Genomic DNA, 12,667 nt, shown 5'->3' on the forward strand with positions numbered 1-12,667 from the left:
AAGATGTCTTTCCTTGAAAGCTGTGTGTCTTGTTCATTCTGGCCTTTGAAAGCAGCAACACTGCTTTAAGGGTCAAGATAAGGATATGGGCCTAGATTGTTACTTCTCTAGTTGAACTAGGAACTTCATTTCCATGCAGAAAGAAGTCCTTAAAAACAAGTCGGGGAATATATAGGTTTAGGAAGGCAAATTTAGTATGTTTCTGAGCACCACAATAAAGCCTTACGTACTTTAAAAATTGTAGGCTATCTCTAACTCACTTTGAATGAAAGTGAATAAAGATGTAAGGGAAACGCACCAGCCTAGTGTACCAGTTTAAGTTCCTATGTCTCCCTTTATACGCACACTTGCCTTGCTGTCCGTAATGCTACCCCACTGCTGCTGAGGCTTAAGGTGCCAAGGCACATGCTTGGGCACCCGCACATGCGTTGCCCAAAAGTGCAGGGGAGCTAATTTTCCACAGGGAAGGTATTTGACTAATGAGATGGGCGATAGGAGTTGAATGCTTCCCCTTTCCTCACGCAGATGGGCTGAGATACGGTATGGCCTATCGTAAGAGATTGAGAAGTTAGCTTGTCATGAAACAGGTTATTCTCCCTCCTTCCCTACCTCTTTTTCCTTGCTCCTACTTCCTTGGGATTTCACATAAGCTCTTGCTTCAAGCTCTATTTTCTAAGAAACTCAGACCAGGGAATCTGGCAACTAGGAAATCTGGAATTGTCATAATTCCACCCTAACGTATAACGGTGTGACTTTGGCAGGTTATTTTCTCTCTTTGTGCATCTTTTCCTCCAACTATAAAATGCTGATGTTGGAATAGATGTTCTTTAAGGGTCTTTCTGGCGCTGAAATAACGTCTGTGTGAAGTAGGTGATGGGAAGAGGTAAGGTGGTATACTGACCAATGGACATCAGTGGATTACTTACATCTGAATCAGCAAAATGCACTCAATATAATCAATGAGCTTGAATGTTAACAGCTCCAACCAATCTCAAGTGCCAAACATAGATTTAGTTCTACTTTCTTCAGAAAGAAATTGAATTAGATTTCCTGGGCCCTTAAAGAGAAGGCCAAGTAAACTCTTACCCTCTCTGGCAAAGTAAAAAAATTTCTCTGCTGGCTCCATACCATAAGCTGATTGAGAAACGGTAACTGGCTGCAAACATGTTTTCAAAGGGAAAAGTGGAGAAGTGTGTAATGCCACCATCTTGGGAAGCAAGACAGCTAATAATATGATGTCTGTAACTATTGCTTCACTCCTAACATAGTAGCATGTTTGTTTCAACTCTCAGGCTGCAGGTGGACTGGAGTTAGGGACAGAACCGTTCACCGTTTGAGGCTTGTTATACCGCAGGGGTTTATATTATGCTCTGGACTTCTATACCTGACTCTGGACCATGGACTCTGGAGTCACACAGCCTAGGTTCAAATCTTAGTTCCAGCATTTACAAGCTTTGTTACCTTTGACAAGTCACTTAGCCCCTCTGTACTTCGGTTTTCTCATTTGTAACATGGCAATCATAATAGTGCATACATTGCAGAGTTGCCGTGAGGATTAAATGAGCTAATATAGGTGATGTGCTTAAAATAGTGCTTAGCACATAGTAAGCACTATGTAAGTGCTCACTACATTTATTATAGCTGTTGTGATGAGGAAAGATGGGCTGGAACAACAACAACAACAAACTTTTGGCTAAAGCCATATGAAATGTAGCAAGGGACCAATATGTGGAAAGCGGTAGATTTAGGGGGTAACAGATGATTTAACTGCAAAAAAATGCTAAGCAGGAAACATCCTCTAAATATTCTTGTTTATACAGTACATGACACAAAGTAGAAAAATAATGAAAACAGAGCCTCTCTGCAGGATTTAGAGTTCTTTCATATATATTTTAAATATACATGTGCAATACATTAAAATATATAGAGATGTGTGGATATATATTTACATATATATATGTAAATATATATATATATATCTATCTCACAGAGGGGATATATATGCACACTCACATGTCTGTGCGCATACCCCAACAGGACCCACCTATACGTAAACCGGATGCAGTCCGTATCAGGCCAACTTGGACACAAATGAGAGCCCCGACTCAGCAGATTGCAGACTGCAACTGCATTGGCGTAACCGTTCAGTTTCTTCTACCAAGTGTAAGGCCATTTAGAAATACACTGAGAAGAGCTCCTTTGGGTGTGTGGCAGAGCCCAGGGCAGAGCCCAGAGCCTCTGGCAGTGCGCAATTTGCCTGAGTAAGGACTGCAGGATTGAGATATGAAGGAGCTATCAAGGAGGAGGGACTTGTGTTGTTTTGGGTCCTGAAACTAATCAGCAAACATCCATAGAATAACTTTAGCTCCAGGAACAATGCACTAGTGTCAGAATCCTTACTTATCTCAGCTTTAAGCAAATTTCAGGCAGAAGCGAAGAGAAGTGTGTGTTGCTACTCATCACCATCCAGCTTGACCCAGAAAACCGGGCACAGCTTTTAGGGGTGGCTAAGTTCAAAGGTCAGTCAGGCAGACTTGTAAGGTAAAAAGAAGTTACTTAAATGGAAGGACTTGAAAGCAACATGAGAGGTGGCAGGTACTGGTTCGGGTTATAAATGTTCCAAGAAGCCAAACCTTGCATGTGGCACCATTTGCAGCGATATCATTAACATTATTAATAATCATCATGACATATTTATATATACAAAAATAGAGCAAAGCAATTCTAGAAGAGGAGGTGAAAGGGAAGGTGAGGGTCTCTGCAGCCCAAATGTCAGTACACTTCAGGGAGATTCAGAACCAACAAAGACTGAGTGGCACGTATTCCTATAGTATATAGCCGACGAGGGGACGTGGATGTTCCCTTCTTCTTCCCCCTGTGTATGACTGTACATGTCTCCCCACCTTTCCACCCTGTAATACATACCCATGCACACTTTAAAAGAGATGATGATCTATAAAGCTAGAGTCTGGAAGTCTTAAACTAAGTCGGAGCACCTTGATTTCAAGCAAGTGCCCTCAATCTTTGAATTCTGTAGTGAATTTTGGATTCACTTACAGAGGGAAACTGTATCTAATTGTTGCATCTTTCAGCAGCAGTCCTTGGGAGCCTGCTATCACCACTGCAGCCTTTTCCCATTGAAGGGGATTCACAGCACAAGCTCTTGGTATTTCGTAAGAGAGAAGTCAGTTCTCTGCATTATACATCTTTCATCTCAGTTTTCCACTGTTGCTGAAATTTAGGTTCTCAGGCAACTGCCACTGCAGACAAGGCCAGGAGCAAGCACAGTGTGTGGCAAAGGGTAGGTGCAATGGCGAAGACACAGCTTGATTAGGGCTTCCTTAAGCTTTTCTTTTGCACACTTGAGCTTCTACAAGGTGACAGAGCCAAAGGTGATGTCCACTGGGGGCAGCCTTGACACCTGAAAGTTAGCTACCCACTGTGCCCCACATAAAGACCACCACACTAGCTTGGCATGATTCCTGAAAATTGAATGGGAATGGCTTTCTGTCATTGTTAATAGAGAATACTGCACCAAGAGTCACAAGACCTGTATGCCAGGCCCAACTCTATTAACTCAGTGTGTAGCCTTGGGCAGATCCCTTCCTATTTCCAGGCCTCAGTTTTCCCATCTGTAAAATAAGGGCATTGAACTAGATTAACAGTTAAGATCCTTCCAGCTCTAAAGTTTTATGACTTTTTATGTCCATTATTAAGGCCTGAGCCATGCAGTCTCAGGGCAGTTAGCTTCTAAGAGAGAACAGACCTCTGTAATATCCTTTGCTTTGTTCATTTAGCTATAAAGCACGTCTGCCTTTGGCACTTGGGTCAGACATACAAAGTTATGAGCATCCTGATTTACTATCCTACTCAGCATGCTAGTGGAATCTGTCAGTACTGTAAGTTGATTATTGGGAACGGGAGTAAAACTTCAACTAATTAAACCTGGAAATGTAAGATAAGTTTGCCTCATATGCTCATAAACTGGCGAGTGTGGTTATGAGTGCACACACACTATTGCTAGTGATAAGTTCATTACAGTAATCAATTTCCCTCAATAAAAATTAGTAAATAGTATAACAGCAAAGTTTGGCGTCAAAGGAAACACCTACGGAAAAACAGCACTTTTTGACGTGTTAGAGAGAGAAAGAGGGACAGGTAGAAGGAGACAAAGATTAGCTCAAACAAGACAGAAATACAGGCAGAGAAAGGATTAGTCTGAGAGAAAGGGAGGGAAGGAGAAGAAAGCAGAGAGAGAGAAAGAAAAGCGAGGAAAAGTAAAAGTAGAGAGGGTGAGAATGGAGTGGGAATGAGAACAGAACAGAGTGATGCAAGAAGAGGAGAAAATGAGAAAAAGACTGAAGACCAGAGGGGCGGTGGACGGAGAAGGGGTCAGATTCCCTGGAATACTGAACACTGTTCCACGTGGACCTGTGAAAACCATCTAAGAAGAAAGCTTCCAAAGGCACTGTGGAAAGCAGAGTGACACTCAGAGCCTGCATCGAGAGGTACTACGTTGGGGAGCCCCTAAACCTCCACGTTGCTGGCTCTGTCAGCCCTCAGTGTCCAAATCTCATGCTTATATATCACCTGAATATGCCATGACAGCCATAAGGGCTGAGATGGTGGGTGTAAAAAGACTGAGGCGGAGTGGGATAGATACTGTGAGAAAGAGCAAGGCATCCTGCACCAGGATGTACTTGACCATTCCCCTGACACTGCAGGAACGAAATTGGTGAGCCCTAACTTTGGCTTGGCTACTTTTCTCCTCCTCCCCTTCTTCAAAGATGAGGCCTATGCTTTATTGATGGGGCCTAGAAGGAGAAAGCACTGGATCCCTCTTGTGGGAAGGTCATACAGACTTCTCCTGGGCCTTGGGGAAGGGCGCGCTACCAGAAGAGATTTTTCTGCACACAGTGTTGGTGTGCCTTTTACAGCGGCAGCCTGGTCGCCTAAGACTATCATAGCCCTGCTGGCACAGATGGAGGCATCCACGGGTAGGCGGGTAGCAGCACAGGCAGGGTAAGAAGAGGGAGATGAGGCTCATGGCTGCCCAGCGGACGAAGCAAGAGCCAGGCCCACAGGAGCAGGGCTCGTCAGCGCAGTTGTCTTCATCATCAGTAGAACAGTGGTAGAAGAGGCCCTTAACACAGCAGAGACAAGTGCCATAATCGAGGAGGCTCTCAGCGGAGCAAAGGCAACGCTGGTTGCACAGCCAGAAGGAGGGGAGAGGGCGAGCTGCCGTACAGAGGACACATTTGCACCGCCCACACTCCTCGCAGATGAAGAGGTGCTCACTGGGGTGCACGGCAGATTGCTCAGCTTCTCCCTTCAGAGCACCATCAGCCTTTGGGTGGGCTCCTGTTCCAGGCTGGGTTCGGATGATGGACTGGCCTGAAGGTGAGGGCGTAATGCTGGCCAAGAGCCTTTGATCAGAGGCAGTGGTGCTATGGGACATTGAGCTGGCAATGCTAGATTGGCTCAGATGCTGAGGCAAGGGCTGCAATTGATGGCACTGGCTGAGACTGCGTGGGAGAGCAGTAGGCATGGTAGCCAGGGACCAATCAGATTTGTGGGTCTGCACGATAAGGGAAGGGCTGGAGAGGGCCTGTTTACAGGGGACTGGAGGACGGTCCACATAATCATTGCTCGCGTGAGTAGAGCGCAGCTGTTCAATAGGCAGGATTTGTTGGAAATCATCTGTCACTGCGGCATCCATTTTGCCTTGATTCTTGAGTTCTGAGTGGTTTTGGGTCAGGGTGGCACTTGTGGTGATAAAGAGCCCTTGTAGTTACACGGATCTTAGGGCGCATCAGAAAATCCTAGGAGAGAGGGAATAGAAACAATGAATGAGAACACACAGGCATGAGTACTTTGCAGGGAACCAACAAACCTCGGGCCCCATCACCACCCCTACCTTAAATCACTTTAGTCTTCATGTTACTCCTCTATTCTGTAACTGACCTCACCTACTTCTTTACAGGCAAGTCTGGTTATCTCATCCGGACTATAAAGCACGTTGGGAGCAAAGATCTGATTACGGATTCCTGTAGTAGCCCATCATACGGCTAGGGTCACAGGAGCATTTCGCTCATTCAGAGCTCTGCTAACCAAGAAATCTAGGCCTTCAGCATCAAAGTTCTTATAAAAATGGAACCTAATTTCAAATGCAGAGGTCACTTCCTAAAGCAACACTGATGTAAAAGAGAAAGCCCAAAAGCCTTCCATGAGAAGTTGCATATATACATATACATATATGTGTGTATATATATATGTATATATATATTCTCAAGCAAAAGTTTCCTTTCAGTGAAATTTATAAGCATAAATAAACAGATGATAAAGGACAAGCTTGATTCAATGAATACAGGCAAGCAAGCAAGTTGCAGTAATAGCAGAGACACAGATGGCAGAAATTAGGCTATCTGTAGAATAATAGGAGAAAAGGCTTCCCAAGGGCGTAAGAAAGTCAAGACTAATCATCTTGCTGTTCTCCTCAGTTTATAAGCTGCTTTAACTTACTGAGGAGGTAATTCTTTCTAAATGGCAGCATGGCTTCAGAATCAAACTTTTGTATACATAGGAATAACCTGGGGATGGGGGAACCACAGAAGATGAGCCCTGAATTATTTCAAGTATCACCTATAATTGTACTCTTTACCGCCCTAAGTCAAGTCTATATTGATGGGGTTTATGAGGCAGAATCTGCTTGGACTGCTTTTCTCTGTCTTTACCTTAGACAATAAACTGGCTTTCTTAACGAGCAGCAGTTTTTATACCAAATTTCAGACAAGTTGAATATCTAGAAAATATATGCTTGTGCCTTCATCGTACCACAATCAGGAAGCGCTCGGTGGTCATTCCCTGAAGCATTTGATTGAGCCTAGTACTGATAACGGTGACCATGAGGAAAATATTTTTCCAGCAGTAGATTACTGTATTGCACCACCTGGAAGACTGAACGGCCGAAAGAGGTGTGCCTAAGGAAAGTTAAACAAAAATCTAAGAGTCACCATGGGGGCATTAGGACCTAGGAAACACTAGCATGAATAAAGTGTATATTTGAAATCCATCAGACTTCAGGCCTCCTCAAAATAGATCGATTACTCACACTACTGTATGGGATGGAAAGCTTGAATGAGTAATAGAAAGGAACAAGTGAAAGAGGATAGTGCTTGATTAGATTTCCATAAGCAAGCAAACATGACACTGAAATGTGCCCCAAGTTCAATAGCAAGAAAAAAAAAAAAGACGTAGTTCATAAAGGACTCAGTGGCTAATAATATGATCAGACTCATTGCCTTTCGAGGCTATATCCCCATGCAAACTTATTTAGTTGAATTTACATCTGTTCATTTTTTGAAAAGAAGATTTAATTTAGTTAAAAATAACTTTTCTGGCGCATCACATCAAAGAACCAGTTTGACTATGATTTCACTTTTTAGCTACTTGTTTCAGTGTCATTTAATGCAGCACAAGAGAACGCAGATAAAGACTATGGAGATTCTAAGACTCAGACATGTAACCTTTGGCAAATCACTTACTTTGTTTGGGCCTCAGTTCCGGTATCTATATAATTATAGGAATGGACTAGGTGATTTTGAGGGACTCTTCCCTATTATGGTCTGTAATTACATACCTAAACAATTTGACAAAATAATTCTCTTCGTCCATACCTTCTACATCTTCAGCCCTTGAGGGTAAACTGGGCAACATGCCCTTGTTTACTTGGGCATTCAAAAGCAACATGTTTGTCTCTTTTATCTACTTGGACTCACAATCCCCTGAAGCCTTACACCTCCACCTTTGCTGTATCTTTGTTAAGACTCATAGTCCCAGCATTAGAAAGAAACAGGTAGTTTTCATCTGGACACCCAAATAAACAAGGACACATTGTTCAGCTGGCTTGCAGGGTATGTGGATGTAGGAGCTTTGGATTGGGAAGAATCTTTTGATAATTTTATAAGAAATGAATTTATTCCCCATTGATCAGATAAATAATGTGTGGGGCTCTTCAAGTCATTTACACTGTAAAAACAATAACGTACATGCTAGATGCATTTTAGACTCACTGATTTCCCAAAGGAAATTAGATTCAAACAGACTGGAAATTCAAAAGCTCAAGGACTCAAAGGAAGGCATACTAGGTCTTAATGTTACAGGAGATAATCATATGGGATCCCAAGGATGTCACTAGATATCTCAGGGACTTGCCCAGAAGGTTGAAAGCTATGCTTGGAGGAATCTAGGTCATAATACAAATAACTCAGAGGCACGAGGGGATCCTGTCTTGGCAGCAGAAGGGTATATGGTGTTTAGGTTGAGAAGGTGTATTTGGATATTGATTAGAGTGCTGCAAGACTGAAGAGTTGAGATGCTTGGATGATTAAATGAGGCTTTGGGCATCAGTCTGGGATGATGAAGTACTACTGTTTTGCTTACAGGTAAGGGGATTAACAGGATGAACTCAGAAGGTTTCTTCCTGCCCTGTAAAATCTTTACTAGAATGGACTGTGGAAGATCTGCAATACGGTGGGCAGTAGGACCTGGGTAAAATCAGGGTGTTGAGTAGGATAAAACAGGATTGAATGACAATAAATTGTTTGCCATTCCGGATGTGCTGACTCCGATCTGGCTAACAGGATGAACTGAAATAGATACTGTAGGGGAAGGTAAGAGGGGAAAAAAAGTTGAGAAACAAATAGACAAGAGACTGCTGCAGCACATAGATTAGACGAAAAACTACTACTGCAAGCACGTTTATGATTCAGAAATCCACTCATTAAAGGGCCATTCATTGTGAGCAGCAACAGTTAAGAAACTGACTGTGCTGCTGGTGAATTCCATATTCTATTAAGTGAGAGAGAGAATATACATATCATATATTATTAAATAGGAGCCGAGGTGATTACAAGTCTTGGCTGCACGTTGATGGGATCTAGTGATTTCTGTCACGTAGTGCCTGTGCAGTAATGAATGATGCATTGTAAACCCACTCCCATCTCAGTCCCTCTGGCCAGGTGCTCATAGCTTTCTCAACAGTTTTTCTGTAGCCCTGAAATTTGCTATGTTCAACCTAAACAGAAATTTCTTTTCTTATGCCAACTTAGGGACTAGAAAGGTAAATCCATTCAAGAAATGCTGTTTGCTAATGAAAGAAAAATGTATTTTCTCCCTGGAACCTAAAATCTGCCATGTTGAGACTAAAGTTGAAAACTTTCCTATCTAAAGCCCTTCTATGCTAACACCTTAAGAGTGTTCTGATTTTTATGATAAATCCTTTCCGATACAGCGTGACTCAATCTTGATTTCAAAGAAGAGGGGAGAAGAGAAGGAGAGCCTGGCTCCTGTTTTCTCCTAGTCCCATGGGTTCAATGCTGTTTTGTACCTTACTGTGTAACGGCTCTGGGGTGTGTTGCTTTTTTCTGTGCTCTGCTGTTCTATACACTCGTTCTCAGAATAACTGAAAGCAAACATAGGGGGCATTTCTGCTATGGCTTTATGTGTTTTCTTAGTTCTACTGTTCCAAAGTCTGCTCGCTAAAAATCCCTCTCTGTGCAAGAGCATTTGCATCTCTATCAAAGCACTCCCCCCCTTACAAATACCAAGTTGTATATAGTTTACATTACTAACCTCTCAGCCACTGACTGGGCCTCCGTCCTACCACATACATCTTGTTGGAGCTGCCAGGTTCTCACCACATTTAACTCTTAACTTGTCACTTTGTTACCCTAGTCCTATTCATTACCTTCATAGTTTCATTAAGACTCAACAGCGGTTTATTTCAAACCAGAGAGTCTTGCAGTTTTAAGAGCCTGCGTTTTTAAAGATATAGGTGTTTTAGTAATGAGCAATACAAGGAAAAATTGTAATATCAAATGAATTCACATACTTCTAAGCCTGAAGAAAATGCTAGTTGTTCATTTAAGAAGTAGGAATCTTTCTTTAAACCCCAAATCCTTTTATAAGAGACAGGAAACTTAAGTTCTGTGTGACTGTGGGCAAGTGACTTCTGTTCCAGGCCCGTTTCTTCATCTGCAAAATGAGGGGGGTATGAAAGGAAGGTTTTTAAATCCCCTTCTTGTCCTTATGCTCTAAATTTTTATGCTGGGTTTGTTGGTTGCGTTCCTCGGCCTCAAATGTCTTTCATGAAGAATTGGTGTCCTTTCCTTCAGGTTCCTTACTTCCTCACAACTCAACTTCTCAACTCTGAATCCAAGTCACTCAGATCACTAACTAGATTGTTTCCCAGCTAGAGAGACCTAAAAACAGAACAAAAAAGCCAAAATGTATACAGTGTTACAATAAAGTCTTCGAAATGTTTATTTAGAGGTTTAGGGAACAAGATTAATACTTCCTTGTGGATAAAAAGCTAGCCTGTGCCTTCTTTGTATGTATGTACGCAGTTGACTTGTTGGGAACATCACTTAACACCTGGTATATCCAAACTCATGTGATAGCACATTATGTTACAGTGAGGTTTTAACGTACCCAGAAAAGCAACAATGGTTTGCGTTTCAAAATAGATTTTCTGTCTAAGAGTTCAAGGTCTGTTTTCTGTTCATCCAACATGGTTTGCAGCATACAGAGGCGAGTGGTAACTATAATTACACGAATGGAAGGGACTGTGAACCACTGCCCTAGGTCCTATCAGATGTCTATTGGCTAACTAGACATGCTCACAGGTTCTCACTTTTGACAAAATTTCCATATGCCACACAGAGACATGTGCACACACACCCAGGCATGGATCCAGAGATTTCTAAATCATTGCTCTGACTCAATGTAAGTAGGGGGTTATGCCGTGTCAGCTTGCGCCATTTCTACCCAGGGCAAGGTGATGTGATGAAATCTGAACGATGCACAGCCCAGACTTGTGAGCCAATAGCAGACTAGCCGTACACTGACAGGATGCCCGCTGGGCAGCCAGACTGGCCTCAGCACGGGCTCTCCGTACGTTCTCAGCTTGGGTGGTTAGGCTGCGCTATAAGGGGCTTAGGCAAGCACCAAAATTCATTTAAAGGTCAACAGGCTAGAAATTGCATTGACATTTGGCTACAAAAGAGTTATTTTGAAGTTCTCCTTTGATTTAGAAATTTCCGATACGGATAGTTTTCTGCAAGAGCTGATTCATTTAAATCTCAGTTAAACGGTTTTCATTTTATTCTACCCATGCGCTTGCGCTTGTGCGCGTGCACAGACACGCGCGCGCTCTCAAACACACACAGACACACACACAGACACACACACACACACACACACACACACACACGATGACTGGAATGAATGGCAATCTGTGCATTTCATAGAAAGAATTCTGAGGTCTTTAGGAGCTAATCTCTAAGCTTACCTTGAAGAAAGGGCTTATCCATGCTGAGAAAAGCAGAAGAACTAATGCCCCATCTGGCTCAAAGGACCTCTTCTTCTCCTGAGTCTTTAGGTTTCTCCACCTCTCTTCGGAAAGTCTGAATGAAAACTCCTTCACTGGCAGTGGAGCCAGAAACAGAGATAGTTCTGTTTCAGTCTTTCTGACAGCAGAGAAAAGGGAAAGAAAAAAAAAACAAACAAACGGGGTAGGGAGGAGAGTCAGACTTGTAGTGGCAGATACTTTGTATGGATTTTACATGCAGATCTAAACCTTGATGCACGTATTCCCCAAAGAAAGCTCAGCGGGGTAAGTTGTTCACCTCCTCCTCCTCCTCTTCTTTCTCCTCCTCCTTCTCCTATTTCTCCTCCCCCTCCTCCTCCGCCTCTTTCTCCTCCCCCTTCTCCTCCTCCTTCTTTTTCCCCTCCTCCAGCGTTTTCCTTCCCCTTCTCTTCCCCTCCCCCTTCCCTCCTCCCCCCTCCTCCAATCTGACAGATGAACCGAAGCAGCAGAAACTGCAGTTGTAGACACAGGGTATCTCAACAGAGCAATAGATACCGCTAGTGTGTGATTATTTATATAGCTTAGGGTGTGTTGGTATATAATCTGCAGAGAGCGGGCCGCGGTGGTGGGGGGAGGAAGGGGGATGAGATTGCAGTGTGTTCAGCTCAGCTAGCCAGCTGTTTTGTGAATGTAGACGTTTTCTAGAGGTCTTGTGAATGGGTTATAGGGGAGGGAAGGGATTTATTGCTCCTTGTTACAGTCTCTCTTTCTGCCTCTCTTTCTCCCCCCCGCCTCGTTTGCTTTCCCGGAGCTATAGCTCTTAATGCTTGGCTAAGTGGCGTCATCCCGTTGAAATTGAATCGACCCATTAGAACTCCCCATAGGAATCTCTGTATCCGGTCCCTGGGTAATGACTGAAACAGAATTTAAAGAGGAGTGGGGGTGGGGTGGAGAGTAACAATTTTAAGGAGGCCTCATTTAAATATCTCTGCCAATCGCAGTCCTACCAAGCCACTCAGCCCTTGCTGAGTGATTGCAGCTTCAATCAGCTAAAGAGACACCGAGCTTCTCCTTTGTTTAACGGTTTCTCCCTCCTCTCTTCCACAGTCATTCCCATTTTTTCAGCACTAATAATGATTATCCATCCGTCATCCATTGGGGGACCATTACTTTCCCTTCGTGGGAAAGTATGTTATATATTCAACAAATATTTTTGAGTGCCTTCTTTTGTGCTAGGTATTGTGGATTCAGTCAGGAAGACAAAATCCCTGCCTTCATGGAGCCTCCTTGGGACTGCCA

General features: G+C 43.2%; 1 protein-coding gene across 1 annotated transcript; it reads right to left on the bottom strand.

Annotated features, from left to right (window-relative positions):
- Positions 1 to 1,868: 1,868 nt before the first annotated feature.
- Positions 1,869 to 11,700, bottom strand: SPRY3 (sprouty RTK signaling antagonist 3). Its single transcript, XM_060001707.1, has 2 exons — positions 11,351 to 11,700; positions 1,869 to 5,822 (listed from the first exon to the last, which is right to left on the bottom strand). Exon 2 carries the CDS (start codon positions 5,717 to 5,719, stop codon positions 4,853 to 4,855), a length of 867 nt encoding a protein of 288 aa, XP_059857690.1. The 5' UTR covers positions 5,720 to 5,822; positions 11,351 to 11,700; the 3' UTR covers positions 1,869 to 4,852.
- Positions 11,701 to 12,667: the final 967 nt, after the last annotated feature.

The sequence above is a fragment of the Delphinus delphis genome, chromosome X (genome assembly GCF_949987515.2).
Source record: "Delphinus delphis chromosome X, mDelDel1.2, whole genome shotgun sequence".
Taxonomy (NCBI): Eukaryota; Metazoa; Chordata; class Mammalia; order Artiodactyla; family Delphinidae; genus Delphinus; species Delphinus delphis.

Bases quoted from the DNA above. Each gene is read 5' to 3' on its own strand.
- SPRY3 (XM_060001707.1), bottom strand. From the start codon at position 5,719: ATGGATGCCGCAGTGACAGATGATTTCCAACAAATCCTGCCTATTGAA.